A 25,112-nucleotide genomic window follows, 5' to 3' on the forward strand; every position below is an offset into this window, starting at 1 on the left:
CATCAGTAACAGGAGCTGCTACAGCGGGTGGCCCTCGATTTAGGCATCCCCCTAAAGGAGGTCCAGGACCAACCAGACCATTTGTTGGACATTCTCCAGCTCCGGGGTCTGACGCGTGTAGCTCTGCCCATTCACAGTGCCAACCTACAACCCACCCGAGTGGTATGGCACACACTGGCGTCTTGTGCCCCGACACTCAAGAGGTAAGAACGCAGGTACTTTGTGCCAGCTAAGAGGGCTGACTTTCTGATTTCCCACCCCCTTCCAGCCTCACTGGTCACACACGTGACCACTGAATAGGAGTGCCAGCACTCCACCACTTTCACCCCCATGAATAAGGCAGCGAAACGCCTGGACCTCCTGGGTCACAAAGTCTACTCTTCTGCGGCCCTTCAATTCCAACTATCAAGCTCTGCTGGTGAAGTACATTTTAAACAATTATACCAAGCTGGCAGAGTTCTTAGAGGACATCTTGCAGGACAAGTACCAGCGGTTCCAGGCCCTGCTGGACTAGGGCCACGTGATGGCCAAAGTCAGCTTCCAGGCCACAATGGATGTGGCAAAAACGTCTTCCCAGTCCCCGGCCACAGGGGTGGCAATGAGATATGATGCGTGGCTCCAGTTGTCTGGTTTTCCCAGGGAGGTCCAATCCACCACCAAGGACCTCCCTTTCGACAAGGACTAGCTGTTCTCCACAAAAACAGACGAGGCCCTGCATTCACTAAAGGACTCGTGGGTGACTTTCCGGTCCTTTGGGATCTACACCCCCAGCCCCACCACCGACAATCTAAGCCACAGTTCTGGCCATGCCCCAACCTGCCGTACCAACCCACATAGACTAGGTACCAAGAGCCGGCCCGCTGGTGCCCTCACTCCCAGCACCCATGGCCATCGGCTTCCGCTGCCACACCTTGCCATCAGCAGAAGGCCCAATTTTTATGTGACGGTCAAGAGCTGCAAACCCCCCATGTCACTGCCTGCAGCCCCTGTGCCATCTAAGGGGGGAGGGATAGCTCAATGGTTTGAGCATTGGCTTGCTAAACTCAGGGTTGTGAGTTTAATTCTGAGGGGGCCACTTCGGGATCTGGGGCAAAATCAGTACTTGGTCCTGCTAGTGAAGGCAGGGGCTGGACTCAATGAACTTTCAGGATCCCTTCCAGTTCTATGAGATAGGTATACCCTCATATATTTTGGGGAGGAGGGATAGCTCAGTGGTTTGAGCATGGCCTGCTAAACCTAGGGTTGTGAGTTCAATCCTTGAGGGGGCCATTTAGGGATCTGGGGCAAAAATCTGTCCGGGGATTGGTCCTGCTTTGAGCAGGGGGTTGGACTAGATAACCTTCTGAGGTCCCTTCCAACCCTGATATTCTATGATCTTTGGGGGCCATCTTGCTCTATTTGCCCACTAATGGTGGAAGATCACCACTAATCAATGGGCACTGGAGATATTATGACACGGCTACTCAATAGAATTCCTCACCAGCCCCCTATCCCCCAGGGAGCTCTGCTCACCACACCCTCCTGTCCACCCCCTTCATCGGCAGGGGCTTCAAGTCCCAGATCCAGAGGCTTGATCCTCTTTTATCAGAGCGCACATAGACTCAATCGCAGCACAACCCTTTCACCCAGCAGACCACTTCGCCACCCTCACGGCACCCTGCACCAAAACCCACACATAACGGTGCACTGTTGTCTCTGCCTTCTGGGTCACACGCCGTGCGCGTGCCTCCATATGCACTGCCTACAACTGTGGCTTCTCTTGGTCTGCAGGCCCCAACTTGGACTCGGCCTTGACCATTCCTAGCTGGGTCCACGCATCGCTCACCTAGTAGACCAATCCTACCAAAGTGATCCAAGGCACCCCGTTCGCCACCTCTGTCCCCACGACCACCCTCACCAGGGACGGCTTGTGGAAGCAGAGAAAGAACTGACAGGAAGGGGATGCAATGCATGACAGTTCGTTATTAGGGTTACAGTTAGCCTAACTCTTGCTAACGAACTGTCATGCATTGCATCCCCTTCCTGTCAGTTCTTTCTCTGCTTCCACAGGCTGGTGGGGTAGGGCGCATATTTGGCAGGCCACACTGCGCAGGGAAGGTGGACTCCCAGGGAAGTGCGCATGCACATCAATGCACTGGAGCTGCATGCGGTCCAATGGGCCTGCCACATATTCCTGCCTCTTCTCCGTGGCTAGCACATTCAGATCTTCTTAGACAACACCATCGCTATGGCATACATAGACAGGGTGTCACCAGAACCTGGTCACTTTGCACAGAGGCTATCCACCTCTGGAACTGGTGTGTCTGCCACAACATCGTGCCCCACGCAGCATACCTTGGATGGGGTGCAGAACTCTCTGGTGAACACACTCAGCAGAACCTAGTACCTCAACCACGAGTGGGAACTCCACGGCCCCATGCTCCACTCCATCTGTTGGACCTCTGGCACCCCCCTCTGGGACCTCTTTGCCACCCAAGCAAACCGCAAGTTCCCCCTCCACTTCTCCAGGGCGGCCAGGGGTCAGGATCCAGAGATGAATGGCGGCCTTTGGTATGCTCTTCCACCAGGTCCTCTGCAAGATCCACCGAGATTGGGCCACAGTCATCTTGCTAGCCCTGCGCTGGTCCCGACAGTTCTGGTTTCCCGACCTACTCAGACTGTTGGCCCGCCCACCGATCAATCTCCTCAACTGGCCAGAGCTTCTCACCTAAGACCACTGCAGGGTGTGCCACCCCAACGTGGGCTTGCTTCAATGGACGGCCTGGTTTTTGGATGGGGCTTGGCCGTAGGCAACACCTGTTCATCACCGTCCACTGTATTCTTACACAGAGTAGATGGGAGTCTATGAGGGCATGCTATGCCACAAAATGGAAGCACTTCACCTCCTGGACACAATGATGACACCTCCACCTCCATGCTGTCTCTGTGCCCATCATCCTAGACTACCACCTGGAGCTCAAGAACTCAGGCCTTGCATTCGACTTGATCCATGTCCATCTTGTGGCACTCAGCACCTTCCTCCCTCCCATGGACGGCCAGTTAGTATTTACCCACCTTACCACTATCCAGTTTCTGAGGGGCCTGATGAACTGCTTCCTGCCACTGCTAACAGCCCCCTGCCCCAGGACCTCAACCTCGTGCTGTCTGCCCTCACCCGGTCTCCATTCGAACCCCTGGCCGCATGTTCCCTGGCCCACTTATCCATGAAGTTCCTCTGCCTGGTGGGTCAGTGAACTGATGGCCGACCCTGTTTGCCATAGAGAAAAGGTCTCCCTGCGCCTTCACACTAAGTTCCTCCTAAAGGGTGTCTTGAGTTTCATCTCAGCCAGTTCATCCATCTCCTGGTCTTCCATCCTAAACCCCACGCCACTCCCGCGGACAGCACACTGCATTCCCTGGACATCTGCAGGGCACTGGCCTTCTACTTGGACAGAACGTGTGCCTTTCATGCCGCCTCTTTGTTGCCATCACGGAACGGTCAAGAGGGCAGGCCCTCTCCTTGCAGCACACATTAGTTGGATCTCTAACTGCATTACAGAATGCTATGCGCACTCCAGTGCGACATTGTAACTGCAGGTTCTTCAAGATGTGTGGTCCCTGTTTGTATTTCAATGCCCGCTCACCTTCCCCTCTGCTGCAGATGCTCTATGCTGTGGTAAGAGGGAGACTAAGGCGTGTCGCCCTGCATGGCCTCTTACAACCTCGCAGGGAGCAAGTGGCGACATAAGGCGGCCACGAGAGTCAAAGGACACTGCTGCTGAAAAACTTCCTTCTCTGGCGCATGGCGCGCACTCGCATTTGGAATACAAATAGGGACCATACATCACAAAGAACCTCCAGTTACAGGTAAGTAACCACCTCTTACTAACCTTTCTGCTTCCTTGAGATTAGTCTCTTCGGGCTAGATTCACAAAGGGGACTTAGATGCCTAACTAGCCCTTTAAATGCCTGAGTCCAACATTTAGGCTTCACTAGCATTCAGGCCCTAGCCACCTAAAATTCCCCTAGGCATCTGAATTTCTGCTGCTGGGTATGTGCACAGACACCTAAGTCCTGATACCGCTGAGCATCTCAGTGCCTCATACCTAAACCCAGGCGGAATTCTCTAACTATGCATTCCCCCCACCTATCTTGCCCAGGAACCCCAATCTGGTAGGAGTGCTTACCGGATTGGGCCCTGCAGAAAACACAGCTGGAGAGAGTGCTCCCAGTATCCAGTGGTTAGAGCACTTACCCAGGATGTAGGACACCTAGGTTCAAATCCCTACTTTGCCTCCTATAGTGCAAGACTTGAATCCAGGTCTACTACCACCTACATAACTGCTGTGGTGGGTTTCTTTTAACACTCTCGTTGAAGCTGTTCCACTTTGTATAAATAATAAAGTATTTATTGGAGCAGGTACTGGAACCTGGGTGTCACAGGAGAATTTGCTAATTTCGCTCTTTCACTGGCCCAGTGAATATTTAATTATTTATACAAAGCAGAACAGCACTAATAGCAGAGATTGAGACATACCCATCCCAGACTAGCCTGCTGATTAGGGCATTCACTGGGCAGTGAAAGACCTGAGTTCAAGTTCCTGCTCTGGATCAGATAGAGTGGGGATTCAAACCTAAGTCTCCCACAGCCTAGGTCTGGGTGTATGCATACACTCTCCATTTTTGTCTTTTGAGCAGAGCCTGAGCTTGTAGTGTGCTTTGAGAATGGCTCCGCGATCAGGCCCCACTGATGAGATAAGTGGGGATACACACCGTTTGAGAATCCTGGTTCAGGGCCACAGGCCCTGGCTTGCAGAAGGACTCCAAGCCACTCAATAGCTGTGGGGTACCATCAGGACTTAAGCAGCTTTGCACATGCCCACCAGCAGAAACCTTGGCACCTAGTGACCTTATGCCCCTGTGGGATTAGGTGGCTGAGCAGTGTTTTTTTGCAAATGTCAGTGATGTCTAATGTTGGACTTAGGTGCCTATGTGAATCTGGCCCTTTAGAGCATAAATCCCATGGATTGTTTTCTATGAGACTTGCCTCCTCCAATTGCCTACATCGCTTTGAAAATGGGATTTAGCTGTCTAATTCACTTAGGCCTAGATTCTCCAAGGTATTTAAGTGCCAGTGGGAGGATCTGTGCCTTAGCCCTTGCAACTCACAGGAGAGCAATGCGTAAATACCTTTAAATATCAGGACCTGCCTTCAGTGCTTATTGACGTTAGTGATCCTGATCTAGAATTACGTCTAGTGATGTTGCTCAGCGATTTATAGGCTCTGGGCCAGTGGGAACTGAGATCACTCAGTAACCTCCAACTAATACTCATCACTGGCAGGGCTGAGGTGTTGTGCGCTAGATCCACAAAAAGATTTAGGTAGCCAAATGCCCTTTTGGGTGCCCAGAGGCCTGGTCTACACTGGTAGCGGTTGGTACGGTATGTGTAGCAGGACGCTGCAGTGAAAGGCTCTGGTGAGGCAGGATATGGGGAGGCAGCAGAAAAAGGCTCTGGCACTGAGTAGGCAGTGGGGCATTACACAGCTAAAAATAGCAGTGTAGCCATTGGCGGCACAGCAGAGCTGTGTAGGGTACATACCTGTATGTTCTGGTATCTCTTTACTCTGCTCCCCTAAGCAGTGTGTCACCAGCTACACTGCTATTTATACCCATGCTAGGGTGTGTGTGCAGTGTTTGTACTCTAAGTGTAGACATAGCCTTAGGTGACACTGGGATTCTCCAAGCCCCCACTCAACTGCTGCCTAATCCTGTAGGTGCAGAAGTTTTTGCCAGAAAGCATGGGCACTATTGCCTCAATCTAGGTGCCTATCTCACATTTTAGCCCCAGTGGGATCCTCAAAGTAGGCTTCCACTGCCTGTCTCGTCTGCAGGATCTGATCTGTTATGTGAGCTCAGAGCAGGCCTAAATCCTCACAAAATTGCTGGAGGTGATGGGGAGAAAGAGGCAGCCCCCTTAGAACCTTAGCCTAGTAGTTAGGACACTTACCCAGAATATGGGAGAGACAGGATCTAATCCCATCTTTGCCAGCTGTAGCAAAGGGATCTGAATTTGGGTTTCTCATCTCTGAGGCATATGCTCAAACCACTGGCCTGTAGAATAATTCTAACTCTCTCTTTGGCTTCTTGCATAGTTAATTATTTAGATACAGTGGAACTGAAGACACCTTATCCCAGCATACCTCATAACCCATGGGTTAGGGCTCTCATCTAAGAGATGAGACACCCAAATTCAAATCCCTTCTCTACTTGGGGGCAGGGGAGGGATTGAACCTGAATTTTCCACATCCTGAGTGAATGCCCTAACCACTGGGTTAAAGTCTGTAAGGGGGCTGAGGCCGCCGCCTCCATTTCTTGCAACCCCTCCCCCCCCAACAATCAATCAAACAAAAAAACAGCTAATGCGCAGTGCTTTATTTGTAAGGAGAGGTGCTGGGGCTCAAGCAATTAGTTGCCAGGGGTAAAGCAATTTTTTTTAAACTGCCATAGCTGATGCGATAAGCCCAGAGGTGCCAGGGCTATGAACTGCCAAGCTTAGAGGTGCTGGGGCTCAGCCCTGAAGCCCTGGCATAAATTAAGCACTGATTATGGCTGAGAAGCTCTGGAGAGTGGTGGGCTTAGACCACACCTCTCTTGTCAAAACTTAGGTAGCGCAGCATGCTGGCTTTTATGGCTCCCATGCTTATGCACCTATTGCTCCCCATATATTGTATAGGGTACCTAAAAGTTAGTCCCTTTGTGGCGCCAACCCTACCTGCATACATCTCACTTCTGCAACAGAGCTGTTTAAAGCCTTTGGTTGTGATCTATGAGTAACTTAATTTTTATTTGTTTGTCCAAGGATGATTAATTATCTCTTAACAAAGTTGTCAATGACTTTCTGATTGCTTTTGTCTCAGTTAGTCCTTGAGGAGAACTAATCAATTAAGTAACAACCTTAATAGATCAGAGGGGTAGCCGTGGTAGTCTAGAGCTGTAAAAAGTGACAGAGTCCTGGAGCACTTTATAGACTAAGGCTTTGGCTACACTGGCGGTGTACAGCGCTGCAACTTGCTGCGCTCAGGGGTGTGAAAAAACACCCCCCTGAGCGCAGCGAGTACAGAACTGTAAAGCGCCAGTGTAATCAGAGCCTGCAGCGCTGCACGCTCGCTCGCAGCGCTGCAAGCTATTCCCCTCGGAGAGGTGGAGTACATACAGCGCTGCGAGACCTCTCTCGCAGCGCTGGCGGTGCGACTACACTCGCGCTTCACAGCGCTGCCGTGGCAGCGCTGTGAAGTCCCGAGTGTAGCCAAGCCCTAACAGACGTATTGGAGCATAAGCTTTCATGGGTGAATACTCACTTCGTCAGATGCACCCACGAAAGCTTATGCTCCAATACATCTGTTAGTCTGTAAGGTGCCACAGGACTCTTTGTCAACCTTAATAGAGTACTAACATAAAACTCAAAATTAGGGAACTGAAAAGTAAAGCTCCTAATCATGTGTTCCTCTGTATCTTGTTCAGGGTCAAATGAACACTGGCACTTAATACTACTAATAAAAAGCCATTGTATATGCAAAAAAGTAACGTGCATGGAATGGCTGCAGAACTGGCTCCAAGGATCTGTCTGTGGATCATATAAAAGATCATACACTTGTTTGGTGGCCTACAGATTGTTTTCATCCATTTCACAGTGGTTCACCTCACAAAGCCCACAGTGGCAGCTGGCACTTTTGCTGATAGTTTTAGCATGGTGACAGTGCTCTTAGCTACTATGGGGTGGGCACTAATTGAAAACCCAAGGAGGCAGAGAGAGATATTTTCTTCTTACCAAAAGAGTTTCTCAAGGGCACAGGTGAGCTACATGGGTGCCTGTATTCCACCTTATGTGGATAAATAATGGATTTCAGGTTCCAGCACTCATAACTTGGTTGCTTCCCAAAGCACTAAATTGCACACACACAATTTAAATAAAAATAATAGGAAATAATTTTAAACTGGATTGGCCCCCATGAACAAATGATGGATGAAAGGTCAGGCAGAAGAAATGCTGCTGTTTTAGGTGATTTATATTTTGAACGTATATATTATGTATGTCAAGGGCACCCAGAGTTTGGATAGGCATCCTCACATTTGTAAGTTTTTAGACTGAAATCTACATAAATAAATAATATACACAGTGATGTTTGGCATGAGCGGGCTAAAAATGTACGATATTAAAGATAAATTATACTTGTTTTAATGGAAAAGATTAATCAGCTTTTTCATCCCTCTAGACTTTGATTGCTGTGTTGTGTCCGTCTGAAATGAAAGCATATACATAGCAAAAAACTCAGCATGGGGGTTCTTATTCAACACGTCACAACTTTCTATCAGAGTTGGTCCATATTAGCACTTCAGAGATGAACTTACACCTTAGAGCAAGGCAAACATTCAACCAAAAAAACCCAATTTACTTTCACAGTAGTGTCTACTATTCCCATTGGTATTAGAGCTGAAAATATGAGGCCAAGCCAGGGGCTGATCTTGCAAGATGTGGAGCACATCCTGAGAGCTGAGTCTTTTCAACACCCGTGAGGTCAATGTGCACTCAGCTCCATGCAGGAGGTGCTCCAAAATATACCCTTAAGCCTCGAATGCTCAAGTTTTAAGATGAGAAGATAAAGCAAGAGGAACATTTTTCTGCCTCTCCCAAAATGGCTAGCTAATTTGGTCATCATCCATGCTTCTGCTTGGCCTCTGAGGAAGTGTACCTTGAGTACAGAATACAGACGGTGAAGGGGAGCAAACAAGGGAATGGTGGAGCACCAGAAAGGGATAGTATGGGGAGTAAACAGGAGAGAACTGCTCAATGGAGAAGAGCAGAGCAATGAATTAAATGCCAGCATGAAAGCTGACAATACAGCATTAGGCGTAGCAGAGTTCAGGAAAAGATCCATCAAGATTTAGCACACAGAGAAATGGGAATGATGATTGTTAAAATTATATGAGCAAATCTGTTCTGAATTTCCTGAAGCATAATGGTTTAATATTTGGCAGGATGCCTTCAAAGAGCCATGTAGAGATATAGCCCTGAGTTGCTGAAACTATAAGTAAGTTCAGTAAAATGTTTTTCAGGATTCATAACTTTAAAATGCATCATGAGGCAAGTGTACTAATACTGGAAACTATGAGGAAATCAGCAAGCCCCAGGGTACACTAAACCAACTAGTCAAGAAAGACAAAAAGAATAGGAGTACTTGTGGCACCTTAAAGCCTAACACCACATTCTACAAGCCATTACCTTCTGATCCCACTGAGGGTTACCAAAAGAAACTACACCATCTACTCAAGAAACTCCCTGAAAAAGCACAAGAGCAAATCCGAACAGACACACCCCTAGAACCTCGAGCAGGGGTGTTCTATCTGCTACCCAAGATCCATAAACCTGGAAATCCTGGACGCCCCATCATCTCAGGCATTGGCACCCTAACAGCAGGATTGTCTGGCTATGTAGACTCCATCCTCAGGCCCTATGCTACCAGCACTCCTAGCTATCTTTGAGACACCACTGACTTCCTGAGGAAACTACAATCCATTAGTGATCTTCCTGAAAAGAAAGCCACTCTGGATGTAGAAGCCCTCTACACCAACACTCCACACAAAGATGGACTACAAGCCATCAGGAATAGTATCCCCGATAATGTCACGGCAAACCTGGGTGGCTGAACTTCGTAACTTTGTCCTCACCCATAACTATTTCACATTTGGGGACAATGTGTACCTTCAAATCAGCGGCATTGCTATGGGTACCCACATGGCCCCACAGTATGCCAACATTTTTATGGCTGACTTAGAACATCGCTTCCTCAGCTCTCGTCCCCTAACACCCCTACTTTACTTGCACTACATTGATGACATCTTCATCATCTGGACCCATGGAAAAGAAGCCCTTGAGGAATTCCATCATGATTTCAACAATTTCCATCCCACCATCAACCTCAGCCTGGACCAGTCCACACAAGAGATCCACTTCCTGGACGCTACAGTTTTAATAAACGATGGCCATATAAACACCACCCTAAACCTACTGACTGCTATACTTACCTACATGCCTCCAGCTTTCATCCAGACTACACCACACCACTCGATCCATTGTCTACAGCCAAGCTCTACGATACAATTGCATTTGCTCCAACCCCTCAGACAGAGACAAACACCTACAAGAGCTCTATCAAGCATTCTTACAACTACAATATCCATCTGCTGAAGTGAAGAAACAGATTGACAGAGCCAGAAGAGTACCCAGAAGTCACCTACTACAGGACAGGCCCAACAAAGAAAGTAACAGAATGCCACTAGCCATCACCTACAGCCCCCAATTAAAACCTCTCCAGCGCATCATCAAGGATCTACAACCTATCCTGAAGGTCGATCCATCACTCTCACAGATCTTGGGAGACAGGCCAGTCCTTGCTTACAGATAGCCCCCAAACCTGGAGCAAATACTCACCAACAACTACACACCACACAACAAAAACACTAACCCAAGAACCTATCCTTGCAACAAAGCCCATTGCCAACTCTGTCCACATAACTATTCAGGGGATACCATCATAGGACCTAATCACATCAGGCACACTATCAGAGGCTCATTCACCTGCACATCTACCAATGTGATATATGCCATCATGTGCCAGCAGTGCCCCTCTTCCATGTACATTGGCCAAACCGGACAGTCTCTACGTAAAAGAATAAATGGACACAAATTAGATGTCAAGAATTATAACATTCAAAAATCAGTTGGAGAACACTTCAGCCTTCCTGGCCACTCGATTACAGACCTAAAAGTCACAATATTACAACAAAAAAACTTCAAAAACAGACTCCAACGAGAGACTGCTGAATTGGAATTAATTTGCCATTAAATCAGGTTTGAATAAAGACTGGGAGTGAATGGGCCATTACACAAAGTAAAACTATTTCCCCATGCTTATCTTCCACCCCCCTCCCCCCCCAATCTCCTTGTCAAGTGCTGGAAATGGGCATTTTCATTACCACTACAAACAGTTATTTTTCTCTCCTGCTGACAACAACTCACCTTAGCTGATCACTCTCCTTATAATGTGTATAGTAACACCCATTGTTTCATGTTCCCTGTGTGTGTATATATATCTTCCTTCTGTATTTTCCACTACATGCATCCGATGAAGTGAGCTGTAGCCCACAAAAGCTTATGCTACAATAAATTTGTTAGTCTCTAAGGTGCCACAAGTACTCCTGTTCTTTTTGCCGATACAGACTAACACGGCTACTACTCTGAAACCTGTCAAGAAAGACAGGACTTCAATAGAGCTTTGCAGCCTTAGATGTACTCAATATGTACTTTGAAGGGTAACTGTACTGGCCATACAGAAGAAAAAAAACAAAACACTAAAACATAATGCATCAGACCCTCGTTGTAAGGCCATTGGCTGTTTCCCCCAAAATGTTGGCTTTTTTTCCAACTCTGCTTTCTTGAATAAACATGTAAACCTGACCAGTGTCAATACAGAATTATTTAACCTTTGTAGCCAATGGGCTTGGTGCTACTCTAGGACTTTATTGCTGTTGGATATATTCCCATTTCAATTTGAGCCTTTAAAACGTTTGGTTATAATCTCTATGGCAATGACTATGATATCACAAAATCAGGTCAGGAGTAACTAGGAGACAAGGGACTGGGAAAGATAAAGTCCTGGTTTCACCAAGTCTCTTTGAAAATTAAATAAAAATATGAAAGAAATACAACTAATAAATAAGTTTGTTTGACTTTTTTGTCAAGTCTCTGTTAAAGTGTGAATGACGTTCATGTCATGCTGCTATAAAACCATATTAATTATGAAACACAAATCTAGTTCTAGCACTGGTGTAACACGAGTGTACTAATCGTTAGACTTGTTGGCCTATAGGGAAGTAACGTAGCTGACTAATTTCATTCTTTGAAAGCTGACTATGTTACTCTGTCAGAGTTATCTACCACCAAGTATCAAAGGAATGGATTCAGATTTTGTTGTTTTACTTCTGTAGACTCTCTCTACAATATTTTAATGTACAATCATCTCTGTATTTCATATAGAGGGGGTAAAAATAAAGTTAAGTTTCTCTAATGAATAGTTTTCTCAGAATTGCCTTTTTTTGTTTGCACTCCAATTTATAGAGCAGCCAGCCTCTGAAGAAAACCTCTGCAGAGGTGTAAGAGCTGAGAATATTACCTTTATTATTGTGTGTGAAATTTACTCCCATGTAGCGTTCCACAATAAGTCATATATGCCATTTAAGTCCCAGTTAAGCCCTAAATTGAGGGTTTAAGACATACATAGATTTTGTTCTGGACCTGTGCACAGCAGTGATGTTTTTCCCACATTGACTTCAAAAGGAGTTGCTTGCATGCAGCTTTTTATAAGGTTAAGTCATACACTATAGTGCATTCAATCCATTAACAGAAGGAGGCTACAAAACTGATTGTTGCTTGTATTATATTAATCCACCATGAATTAGCAGTACTACATAAAAAGTCTGGAAGGACTTTTTTAAAAACCAGTCTTTACTACTAATTCCCAAAACAAGACGAAGCAACAGTCCTTCTTTCCAGCCTGGTATTACACTGGAGAATTTATCACATTGGAGTCCAGGATTTGAAAGTTGCATATTTAGAAAGATATAGCTCAGCTTCAAACTACCTAGATTTTTTTGTTTTCTTTCTAGGATTTCATTATGGGTCTCTCAATTTTACTCCGAGGGACAGTACAAGAAAAACTCAACTGGGCTTTTAATTTGTATGATATAAATAAGGATGGATACATAACTAAAGAGGTAAGAATTCATTTTGTAGCCACAATAACTGAAACCACAGCATGTATATGTCTCTTCGAGTTTGGTTTGAAAGGAATGTGGCTTTAGAGAAACTGTTGTCAAAACTGAGTTCAGTGGCAAACAACTAGATAACTTATTTTCTTCCCACCAACTTAAAATGGTTAAAATAAATGCATTTTACAGAAACTTTTTAAAAAAAGATAGTTAAGAACTAGCCACAAATTTAGATTTTATTAGTAGTCATAGAAGACATAGCTGGCCAAATTTCTTAAGAAAGAGGCACAATGGGCATGCTTTTGAGTACCTACATTTGCCCACAGAATTGCAAGAACTAGGTAAGGTATTTGTACATAAAAATATGTATCCAGAAATGCAAGTGAACACTTTAAAAAAAAAATCTATCCCTGATAATTTGTTGTTAACACAGAATGTATTAAAATGCTATTATATCCTAAAGGGCCTTATTCTGCAAGGACTAGACACATGCTGAACTTTACTCATCAAAGTCAATGGGACAATGCACATGTGAAGTGAGCATGCACATAAGTTTTTGCAAGATCAGGCTCCTAATCTGCTTACTGTAAATGATACTGGTACTAACAGTTTCAGCAAGACACTGCATAAAGTTTTTTGTTTTTTTTTTAAATACAGTATTTTATTCAGCATACTGGCAGATGAATTACATGTTTGTAATCATTCTTATAGAGCACTTTTCAGCGACATATCTCAAAGCACCTTACAAAAGCTGGGGAAACTCACACACAAGGAGGCGATGTGATTTTGCCCAATTGCCTTCTGCTACAAATTTTTTGTTTGTTTGTTTCCACTTACTGGTCCACAGGAGCTTTCTTTCCACAATATCAGTGGACTTTTAGATATCATAAAGCATTTAAATTCAGAAGCATAAATCTGCATCTACTTAAGGGTTTTCAGTTACTTAAGATGTTTTATCTGTTTCTCTCTATTGTAGAACGTATGGAAGCTGCAGTAGCTAATTTAAACTTCAAAGTGATCCATGTGCATTACATTCCTGAAGTTGTTCGATCACAATTTGACTGTGGCACAGTCTTAAATATTTCTTCTAAACTATAAATGCTCAAAAGAAACATTTACATAAACATGTTTTTCTCTTCAGGAAATGCTTGATATTATGAAAGCTATATATGATATGATGGGAAAATGCACTTATCCTGTTCTCAAAGAGGACGCCCCTAGACAACATGTGGAAACATTTTTCCAGGTAGGGCAAGACAACAAAAAAGGATGGTCTACAAGAAAAATCCCATGTTTTGATTGGCAAATAATTTTGCACATCCTATTATTTTTGTTACTCTATCTTCCCTGTGCCCCCATCCCAACCTACTTGTCTGTCTGATCTGTCATGTCTAGACTTTTATAGACTGGAAGCTCTCTGAGGCGGGGACTGTAATGTACTTATAGTGTCTAGCAAAATGATATCCTGACCTGGGTGGCCACCAGCCTGCAATGTAACTCTGAAATAAGTAATAAATAAAATAAGTGATTTTAAGTAGGATTTTTCCATGATTTAAGCAAATGTTCTTATTTTTTCTGGACAGAAAATGGACAAGAATAAAGATGGGGTAGTTACCATAGATGAATTCATTGAAAGCTGCCAAAAAGTAAGTAATGATAAATTGATTTAGTTACTCCTATCAGCTGGCTAAGTGGTTGTCACACGGTACTACCAATTAGGATTTGGGTGTAAAGATGTAGCTTACACTTCTAGACACCAGGGACCACATTTCCTAAGGCACCTTTACAAAAAAATGTGTCTGGCAAACTGTTCTACAAAACAGTCAGTTACGTATGCAAACATATACAATATTTGTATTCATAGAGGTGATAGTTTTTGAAAAGCTAAATGTTCACCTATTCTACTAGTGTGTTTGCATCCTCTCTTCCCGTGCAAAGCTACCATGTAGTAGACAATAAATTGTTTGTTATGTGAATATTTATTTGAGCCTTGTGCTGGGTAAATATCTGCCAGAATTCACATTTATTCACTGTAGGATAACTGAATGTGCTATTATTTAAGAACTTGTCTACATTTAGACAAGACAGCCTTATAAAAATAAGTATTAATTTTTTCATAATAAAATTACAGAAAACACCAAAGCTACTTGTTATTTGTACACTGTACAAGGTTACAAGCTATTAGAGGAACATGGTACATACAGAGGGTGTCATAACTACATTAGATCCAGTGTTGAGATCCAAACTGGGAAAAGGGCTAGCAACAATTGATTAGATCATGCAGATTGATTTTCTTGAGAAAAGAACTGTAACAAACTAAAACCATCAATTCTGTCTACCAATAAATACAGTAAAGTACAGTAGATTTCAATGGACATACCAGCTCTATTTGGGTTTTCTTGGATAGGGGAAAGGACATTAGGAAAATCAACTATAAGAGTCAATGTATTGCCCTTTTGGTATATGAGAGAAGAGGTAAACAAGACTAGGAAAAGCATGTCTATCCATGAGCAACAATTTATAAACACCTTGTCTCCCAAAAGCTGCACAGGAAATATAAAAGATGGTATGGACTTTGTCAGTTTTTTTACTTGCATCTCTAGATATTCCATGGGAAATTCCTGTTGGATAAAAGACAAGGAGATAGTGAAAGGGTATAGAGACCTAGTCAATGATGTACTATTCTTAATAGCACTTCTCATGGTGGCTGATAAGCTTTGGATACCATTGACCGTAGTGTCGATGGTGTTCTTTGCAGTGTTGCTGAGTACGTTTTCTTTCCTGGAGAGATCGGATATAGGGTGCTGTAGGATTTTATCTTGTCACTTCTCTTGTTCAGTATATTTGGAAGGCTGCTCAGGCAGCCTGATCACCAGTAGGGAGACGGAATTCATCTGTCTCCCTCTCATTGAATGCCAATTCTGCTATTTCCTCAGTGCCTAACTGAGATTTGGATAAGGCTGGGTGTAAAATTACAGATGGAGTCTGGACAAGATGGCAATGATGCAGATGGGTAGGAAAATTCATCTATAGGAATGGAGGAGGATTGTGCAGTAAGGGCTATAATGTGGTTCTTTTCCAGAATGATTCACGGCTTCAGCAGGCTGTTACAGCCTTTGCTGTTTCTGAGTAATCAGATATGTTGGCACTGGCAGCTATAGTCCATCTCCAATTCATAGCATGAGTGACAACCTTTAAATCCCTACGTACTTTGGGACCCAGTAATTCGGGAACTCATTTCCTACATCTTGCCATGGCTGTTAGGCATCAATGCCTGGAATTTGGCTTTTCAAGACTATCAGCAGATATTCTCAGTATTTTGTTCTTCCCCTGACTCCTTAAAAACCCACATTTGATGAGCTTCAGATCACTCAGAAGAGAGCTTAATGATAAGCATGGTTCTGTTAGATATGGACACTTTGTTCAGGCCAACACTAAAAATTACAAGTGGCGACATGGAAGATGACACGTCAAGCATCTAATCACTCTTGGCCAAAAAATCCTTTTTTTTTTTTTTTTTATTTCCAACTGTATACAACATCTAGCTTCGGTCTGTAGCCAGACTTAATCTTTATTATTAAACAATGGAATTTCTCAGTGCTCCTTCTACTTCTTGCAATAGGTTCACTCTGTTATCTTTTATTCATCAATTTTAGAGATAAAACAATACATAAATGAACCAAAAACTAAGAAATTCTCTTCTGCAAAATTATTCTGTGTAACTGCATTTTCCACAGTGTGTCCTCAAATACAATTATTTCAGAATAGCAGGATCAAAATCAGCCTTCAGCTGCCAATGCCAGTACCAGGTCCTTGTTTTATTTAAAAATGGTTGTGTGTGTGTGTGTGTGTGTATTAGCCCATATCACCAAGATTAATGTGTTAATTAATATGTATACAGTGTGAAATGCAGTTTTTCTATCAGAGGGGTAGCCGTGTTAGTCTGAATCTGTAAAAAGTAACAGAGGGTCCTGTGGCACCTTTAAGACTAACAGAAGTATTGGGAGCATAAGCTTTCGTGGGTAAGAACCTCACTTCTTCAGATGCAAGAAGAAGTGAGGTTCTTACCCACGAAAGCTTATGCTCCCAATACTTCTGTTAGTCTTAAAGGTGCCACAGGACCCTCTGTTACTTTTTGCAGTTTTTCTGATACTTTTCTATAATTTAGGAGTTGGTACTGTAATTGGGTTTGCTACACTTGCAAACTAGGTATTAGTTGGATAACTGTACATAGAAGAAACTAATGTAGTTAGTAGTCTTCTACACTAGTTATTAACTTAAAAAAACCCCTGTAGCTTCCAAGGCCAATAGCATTGATTACAATTACAATATATCAGTCTGTGGTCAAGAGTACCACTAGATTTAATTGCATTGGCCTAAACACCTATACTAGCACTATCATCAGTTGTCTAACAAGATATCTGATTGTTATTAGCTCAGAGTGAATAAATTCGTTTGAACGGCCACTGATTTATAGTTGAAGTACAAAGCAACATCACAATGTTGATGGAATAGGAACACTAAGAACAGATTCACTTGTTCATTTCCTATTTCGGAACTGAGAAAGAGTGTTGAAGAAGCTTTTAAAACACAAGCTAGATCTACATTTAGCTGTCAGGCCCAAAGTTTTCCTGAAAAGAGACTGTAGGAAGTGGGACAGCTGTACAGTGCAGTGGATAAAAAATGTGCTTGCTACCATTACGAAGACTGGTGTTCTATCCTATTATTAAAGAGAAAATTTGGACAGCCTTCCACACAGCATCACAACTCTAGTAGTAGAGACATCTTTTCCTGGTAGGTAATTGGTATTTATTGGTTCTGTTTAGAACATCATGTGAAGACAGGTTTTGTTGTTGGATTTGTTATGAAGTATTTTACTACTGTTTATCACATCTGACCTCATTAATGGAGTAGAATGAATAAACTATTGAAGGGAGTGGAGGGAGGAGCTATTGGCTGCAATTCAATCCATATAAGACAGATAATGTTGGTTGGTTGGGGGAAGGAGCCATATGATTATACAGATATACTTCAGTGAGAGAGTACAAACGCCATTTGTTAAATACGGCTGCAGAACCCATGCGGTTTTAAGAAGATACTTGATTGCTCCTAGATACCCAGGTTATGGACATGGTCAAGTACACTTTCTTCCAACTGCATTTGCTGAGACAAGTTCACCATTTTCACTCCAATGTGTCCCTTGCTACAGTTACCCTCACCTTGAGATTGGTTTATGGTAATTAACTACATGACGAGACCACTTGGAAACTAGAGCTAGGGAAGAACATGAGCTAGTTTATTAGGTGGAGTTTAGTGCTGAGAGTTTATCGTCAATAAGCTTCTGGGTGGAATTCAAGGCAAGGATTTTAACCTATTAAGAAAGCCCTGAATGATTTAGGCCCTAATTACGTGAGAGATCACAGTTGAAAAAGAGCTGGAGCTACCTTGATCTAGGAGGTAGCACTCTTCATAAGATACTCTCTACTCTTAAATTCACTCTTCCTTTGGTCCAAAACTTGGGCAAATACACGACCAAATTATTTTCTTAGGTATTGAGAGGTGGACGTTAAGGGGTAGTTTTATTGTGACTGCTGAGAGTCTTCATCATTATTATGTATATTTATTTAGTGTGGGATGACCAGTACATTTTGATGATTCTGAGAAAGATAATTGTGTAAGGGCACCTCTAAAAGTTTAAATAAAAATGGATTAAATTTAATATCGACAAACAGAAGTAGAATCAGAGAACACTATATCATACTGCCAGTGGGGAAAAATCTGAGCTGAGGAGCCAACAATTTTAACAATGTATTTGAGAGAATCATCAAGATGCTTAGCTCACACAGTTATGCATGCACGTGCTGACTCAGTTTTAAATTGTTCTTCAATCTACAAAATAGTCCTCTATAATGCCAAAGGGTTTTTTGGGGAGAATATACTGTGCCAGGCAACAATTTCAAATATATGGAAGTTATTGACTGCACTCAAACTGGACATATGAAGTTACCACATATTTATATACTATTTTTTACAGAGTATCAAAAGATCAATTGATTACCTCCAAAACAGTGTAGACTGTTTTACAGAATGATTAACAAAAACACAAATGAACTGAATATGCTCTTTTCAGTTTAATTTTTTTAATTTCAGTAACTATTTATTAATAGTTTTGGTATTTTTTTCTCAAATCAGTACCAGTTTCGGTGTTAAGTTTTATCATCACTTATTAATTTTTCCGAACAAGTTGCTGCTGTCAGTAACTAACATTAGTGACTTCTACCCACTTTTTCTCTCTATACTCTTAAGATAATCTGACATGTGTTTTTTTTCTTCTTACAGGATGAAAACATAATGCGTTCCATGCAGCTCTTTGAAAATGTGATTTAACAATGTGGTTTACTCTGCAATTAATGGACAAATGTGAACTATTCTGCAACATTACTTAAAGCTGGATTTGCCACATTTACCATATGTAGGATTGCTCAGCTTTACACTGAGACATGTATTATGCAAATAAGTTTTGTTTTATTATAAAGCATTCCTCCCAAAGGTTAGGATGTAATAATTTGTCCTTTATCCAATGGGATATTCTAAAAATATTAGGTTTTACCCCACAACTCCCAAAAAATAGCATAGCATCTGCCATTATACAGCTTTATTACCATTCCAACCCCTAGATAAAAGAGGCTTTAACACAAGGAGATCAGAAATAACTGTTTTTGATACTTGTTTGTTATGGATTCAGCCACAGGATTTTAAGTGTCTTAAAAATCCTTAAAAAGTATCAGCCTCTGTTTTACAGAGAAATCACCCTGTATTTCCTTTTCACATTTGTATGGTGTAATACTCATTGTTACATAATACTTTGAGTAAAGATTGGTACAGTTGATGAGCAATACATCTCCTGCAACAACATCCAATTTTATTTGGCTTTCTTTCCTCTTTTACTGAAGCCCAGCTAATTTACATAAGAGGAAGAAATCTTGTTTATAATAAAACATGTAATGACTCAGATAGACATATACCACTGCTAGGTATTAAACAGATCATCCTTACCTAATAAATCTGCATTTATGAATTTTTCATGAAATGAGTACCTGAAGTCCTATATATTGTATGTGTAATTCGGGTTGGACTGTCAGTAAAGTTTTCTGCTCAAAATTAAGGACCTGAAAAGGTTTTGAGTTCAAATTTCTTTGTGAAGAAAATCTAATTCTACCATTATTTCCAGAAGTACGTGTCTTACCGGTTTTACTGAGGAAAAAAGGAGATAATGGTCTTTTGAAGCGTCCATCTCACTTCAGTGCTCAGAATGCAGGAATATCTAGACAGTCTAATATCTGTTTCAGTGGTCTGTTTACTATGAAAAGGGAGTGAAAAAGAAGCAGAAACTTTAGCTATTCACCAATGTTGTTTATAAGCAGTACTACTATTACATTTTTGAGGAACATTAATTCTGTACCTAAAAAAACATAAGTGCACAGACGTGAAAGATTAAAATGGATTATCTTTCCCCCATCACAATTAAGAGATAAAAATTACTATACTATTGTTTTCAGTGATTCCAGGCCAATATTTTGAAATGCTACTGAAGATATGCCAATCTTTATTGTGACATTTCTGCACAAAAGATGTGAAGAGGCTACTGGAGTAGAAAGAATGCTGCAACCATTATTTTGCAAAAATAAATCAGGTATCTATTCTGGTGTAGAGATAGAATGTTGAAGGCTGCTCTGCTATCACCAGTGTAGGAATAAGAGTAGTACAATACATGTACACCTGAAATTTGCTGTAGTGTGTTTGCGTAAACTAAATGTGCACATTTTGTAAAAAATAAAAAAAATTATATATATAAAAATAAAATACAAGAAAGAAAAACAAGCAGAATGTTTTTGTTTTTTGAAAAAATACGAGACTACAGGCATTTCTTTAACCAAATGGATTTACTGTTTCAATACACGCATCTGAATTAAGTATTAAACTGTTAATTCAGTACTGTGCTAAGATTTAAGTTCCCAAAGTGACAGTTTTCAAAATAAAGGGTTACTGGGATGGAATATGAAAAACAGTATTCCAATATCAACACCTGATTATTTTACACTATTTACACTACTAGAGCAACACTGTACAACTAGTTTTAAATCAGTTCTTTTGTAACAGAAAACTCCCATGATGAGTGTTACAGAGATGAAAATGTAAAGAAATCATTGCAAGTTTTACCTATGTAAAATAAATATGTATATGCACTTTAGCAGGGAGTTAGTTACTGCTTAATTAATAATTACAATCAAATTCTACCTTTTATGTAACATTTGATAAACACAGTAAGTGTGGCAGAATTATTTAAGGAAATAGGAATGTACAGCAAAAATGAATTAACGTTTACTTTGTTTACAGCTGAAACAATTAATGGTAGATAACCAATAATTGACTGTAACTGTAAACATAAGACTGGATACACAAACAGATTTATATAATAAAAATGATATAACTGTTTGCCATAATTACAAGATATTATGGACACAATTCACTTAATCTTCATTTTTCTCCCAAACCAGCTTACAGAATGTTTGTGGTTAGTTTTATTAGAATAAATTGTACCAAAAGGAAATTCCAACAGCATCCACAGTCAGCTTCTGACGCCCACAACCACACCATGCAGTGTAAATGACTAGATGGGTCTCTCGTTCAAGAGGAGATGGAACAATAGGTTGGAATTTTAGATTTGATGATAGCAACACTCTCCTGTTGATAAAAATGAAGTTTACACAGTATGAAGCACTTAGTTCTGAAGGCAACTAAGGGAAGTATCTGAGTTATAACATTTCCTTAAAATTATACATATCTAAACACCCATCATACAAACTAAACTATCAAAAGAGAGTTGAAGACAAAAAAAAACATTAAATATTTTGAGAGAGATCATATCTCTCTCTCATAGGAAAAGTAACAGAGACAAATAACTTAAAAAAAACATGCAAAGAACTGATAAAATAACAGAAGAAAATAGATGGGAGAACTACAGGAGGGTAGGTTTTATGTACCACTGACTTGTGGGTTATCTATTAACTTCGCTAAGTTCTTGGTGCTCTCACTCTAATAAATCTTTTTTTTTTTTTTTTTAAAGGCGCTCAAAAACACAGAAAAAACATACAGGGTTTAAAAATTCCATAGATCACGTGTCCTGCTGGGAAAATTGTTTTTAAGTAATACCGTTTACAGGGCATCATTATTTTCCTCTTCAATATTTGATGCGAGTACCCAAGAAGGGGTGGGGGGGGAGAGAAAAGAATGAAAGAAAATCAAATGTCCAATTCGAAAGCCTTCTTACAAATGTAATTCTCAATTAAATCAATAGAAGCCGTGTGTTTGACAAAGGCAGAATTAATCCGCGATAAGAGTTAGGAGAGATAATTTAAAGACAACAAGGGAGGAGTGAGAGAACTTAAAGAAGGGTGCAATAATGGTTGGTAAAGAGAATTTCTCTTAAGAAAAGGGGACAGGAAGAAAGGGTAGAAAACAGGACAAAAGAAGAAGTGGAAATCAGAAAGTAGAATACAAAAATGTATCAGATATATGCAATATCTCTTACGTTTTATATACAAAATTTTAGTATTTCTTAGTAATTGTTTTATTATTGCTTTGGAAAAAATCCTGTTTGTTTGGGAAGACAAAATGTTAATAGAAATGGAACTTGGATCAAACTGATGCTTACTGTCGGACATTTAAATACTTTAGGTTAACTAACAAAGCCAGTATTTTAAAAACATTACATGTCACTGCAGTAGATAAACTTTTTTCCTCACAAATTTCAAGCCCTGGAAGTAGAACTATAGAGCTCTTCTGGTGTCTAGGGAGGAAAAGAATAGCAAATGTTCCATCTCACCAGTAAGTATGCACACACCTCCTAGCAGAAACAGTTTAATGTTTTAGACACTTATCTTGCAAAGGGCATCTGTGTGGACAGGCACTTACTTCTCAATGGAGTCCCATTGAATGGGACTTAGTGTGGGAGTAAGAGGCCTGCTGTATGGATCCCTATGTAGGTGTGGATTCTTGGAATGTCATGTTAAGGTGTGCGCCTACGTTTCTTACAAAGGAGCACAAGAAATTAGTATGGGAATGTATGACAATAATTTAAAATAAAGTATTCTCTATAGAAATGTAAAATAAAAGGCTATAAGTGACTATGTATTACATGAAGTAGATTCTATTTCTTTTCTAGGTCACCATTCATATACAGGAAAATAAAGCTATTTTCACATTATGAATCAGTACACAACACCACTAGGCCCCAAACCTGCAAAACCTACACATATGCTTAATTTTACACATAGAGTAGTCACAGCATGTAGAGTTGAGCACATATATAAGTGTTTGCAGGATCAAAGCTCTAATCTGAAGGATTCAGAGACTTGAACTCAAAAGTTTTCTTGACATGATTTAAATTCAAGTATGTTTTTATATTTTCTAACAAAATGTAAAATGCAGAGAATAATCTGTTCAACTCACCTTTCCACCATACTGCTCTAGCTTTTGTAATGCAACAGTGATCTGCTCTTTGAATTTCTTGTCCATTAACCTCTTTGAAATCTATTGGAAAAAATAAAATATAAATATAACTTGGAAAGAAAATGACTGAAGTACAATGTATGAAAACCAACCACATTTACTTTTGCTTTAGAATACTGCTTCATCTTAGTTCAGGAAAATAAAAGCAAAAAGACTCATTACTTTATGCATAGTAGGTAATTCCAAAGTAAGACACATGGTCAAAAGCAAAAGGGGAAAACGAAGTTTTTTGTAATGAAAAACATAGCTTTGCAGAAAATGCTCAGTTATTGCAATGATGGGTAGCAGTATAAAATCCATAGACAGACAGCTTTTATATTTGTTTGCAACTATTTTTGATGCAAAACAAGGGTACGAAGAGGAATACCAAACAGTTGTTGGGAATAGTCTGGAGAGTTCCTTTGTCTGTGCCCCTGTTTGTTAGGGTTCTCCCTCCCTGGCCTCTTACACAGTGGGGAAAAACAGGGAGCTTTAGTAGTCCTTGCCCTGGTTTCTCAGGGTTTCCCTGCCAGGCCTCTCTGCCTGGAAAGATTTGGCAGTTTCTCACCCCAATGGATCTGTGTCTTCTCTCTTAGGCCTTTCTATCTGGAGAGTTATTCACTTTCTGCCCTGATTGCTCAAGATCTTCTCCCCCAGGCCTATCTACCTGGAGAGCTTTTATAATCTTTGCCTCTTTTGGTCAGGGTTCCCTCCCAGACCTCTCTTACCTGGAGAGATTTTCCAATTAGGGCTCCTTCCTTAAGTAGCTCTGCAACACACCTATTAATTTTGCCCTGCTTCCTCAGAATACTTCTCTCCCAGGCCTTTCTACCTGGAGAGCTTTTATAATTCTTGTCCCCTTTTTAGCAGGGTTCCCTCTCAGGCCTTTCTACCTGGAGAGCTATTCATGGTAGTCTCTGCCCTTGTCTATCAGGGTTTCTCTCCCAGTCCTCTCTACCTGGAGAGCTTTTAACATCTCATTGCCCCAGTTAATCAGGGTTCCTCTCAGAATTCTTTGTCTGGAGAGGTTTTCATTGTTCAGGCTCTCTGGGAGCTCCTTCTATTCAGAACAAACCTATCTCAAAGGTGGGCTTGACCAAAGGTACCCTTTAGCCATGTTTCTCAGCCGGGGGGGACTTCTTGTTTAGCTTACATTAGGAAGTCCACCAGGTCTTTGGCAATCATAGGCGTGCGCACAGAGTGTGCCGGGTGTGCCCAGGCACACCCTAATGCAGGGGTGGGCAAATGGCTCCCGGTGCGGCAAGCCGCAGGGTCTGCGCTCCCAGGCCGGAGCGCCCAGCCAAACACAGCAAGCCGCTGGCCCGTTCCCTGCCTTCCCCCCTCCCCTGGAGCCATGCCGCCACACGCGCAGCGCTCTGGGGGCTGGGGCTGCGCGCTCCCGCGGGCCAGTGTTTGGCTCCACGGGGAGGCAGACACGCTCCCCCGTCCCCTGGAGCCATGCCACCACGCGCACAGCGCTCTGGGAGCTGGGGCTGTGCACTCCCACGGGGCAGTGTTTGGCTCCGTGTGGAGGCTAGGAGCCTCATCTCATGGTAAGGGGTCCGGGGCCAGGGGAGTTAGATAAGGGGTGGGGGCAGACAGGGAACAGGGTGGGTTGGATAGGGGGTGGGATCCTGGGGGGGGTGGTTAGGGGTGGGGGGTCTCTGGAGGGGGCAGTCAGGGAGCAGCAGGGGTTGGATGGGGCATGGGAGTCCCGGGGTCTGTCAGGGGGCGGGGGGTGGATAGGGATCAGGG

The 25,112-nt window shown here is 42.2% G+C and overlaps 2 protein-coding genes across 4 annotated transcripts in view; one reads left to right on the forward strand and one right to left on the reverse strand.

The window, feature by feature from the left end:
• Positions 1-19,232, forward strand: part of KCNIP4 (potassium voltage-gated channel interacting protein 4) — a 403,978-nt gene extending 384,746 nt beyond the window's left edge. For all 3 annotated transcript variants that reach the window (XM_026648010.1, XM_026648008.1, XM_026648009.1), the window contains 4 exons: positions 12,705-12,812; positions 13,948-14,052; positions 14,390-14,452; positions 19,146-19,232. In XM_026648010.1, the coding sequence (XP_026503795.1) occupies positions 12,705-12,812; positions 13,948-14,052; positions 14,390-14,452; positions 19,146-19,193 (324 nt within the window). In that variant the 3' untranslated portion in view covers positions 19,194-19,232. The remainder of the gene's footprint in view (positions 1-12,704; positions 12,813-13,947; positions 14,053-14,389; positions 14,453-19,145) is intronic.
• PACRGL (parkin coregulated like) overlaps positions 14,480-25,112 on the reverse strand; it is a 43,583-nt gene continuing 32,950 nt past the window's right edge. Inside the window, exons 5-8 of the mRNA XM_024217129.2 lie at positions 23,319-23,399; positions 21,408-21,551; positions 20,053-20,166; positions 14,480-15,427 (exon numbers count right to left, since the gene is read on the reverse strand). Of these exons, the coding sequence (XP_024072897.1) occupies positions 21,495-21,551; positions 23,319-23,399 (138 nt within the window). The 3' untranslated portion in view covers positions 14,480-15,427; positions 20,053-20,166; positions 21,408-21,494. The remainder of the gene's footprint in view (positions 15,428-20,052; positions 20,167-21,407; positions 21,552-23,318; positions 23,400-25,112) is intronic.

This window comes from Terrapene carolina, unplaced genomic scaffold (assembly GCF_002925995.2).
Source record: "Terrapene carolina triunguis isolate 2854851 unplaced genomic scaffold, T_m_triunguis-2.0 Scaffold66, whole genome shotgun sequence".
Taxonomy (NCBI): Eukaryota; Metazoa; Chordata; order Testudines; family Emydidae; genus Terrapene; species Terrapene triunguis.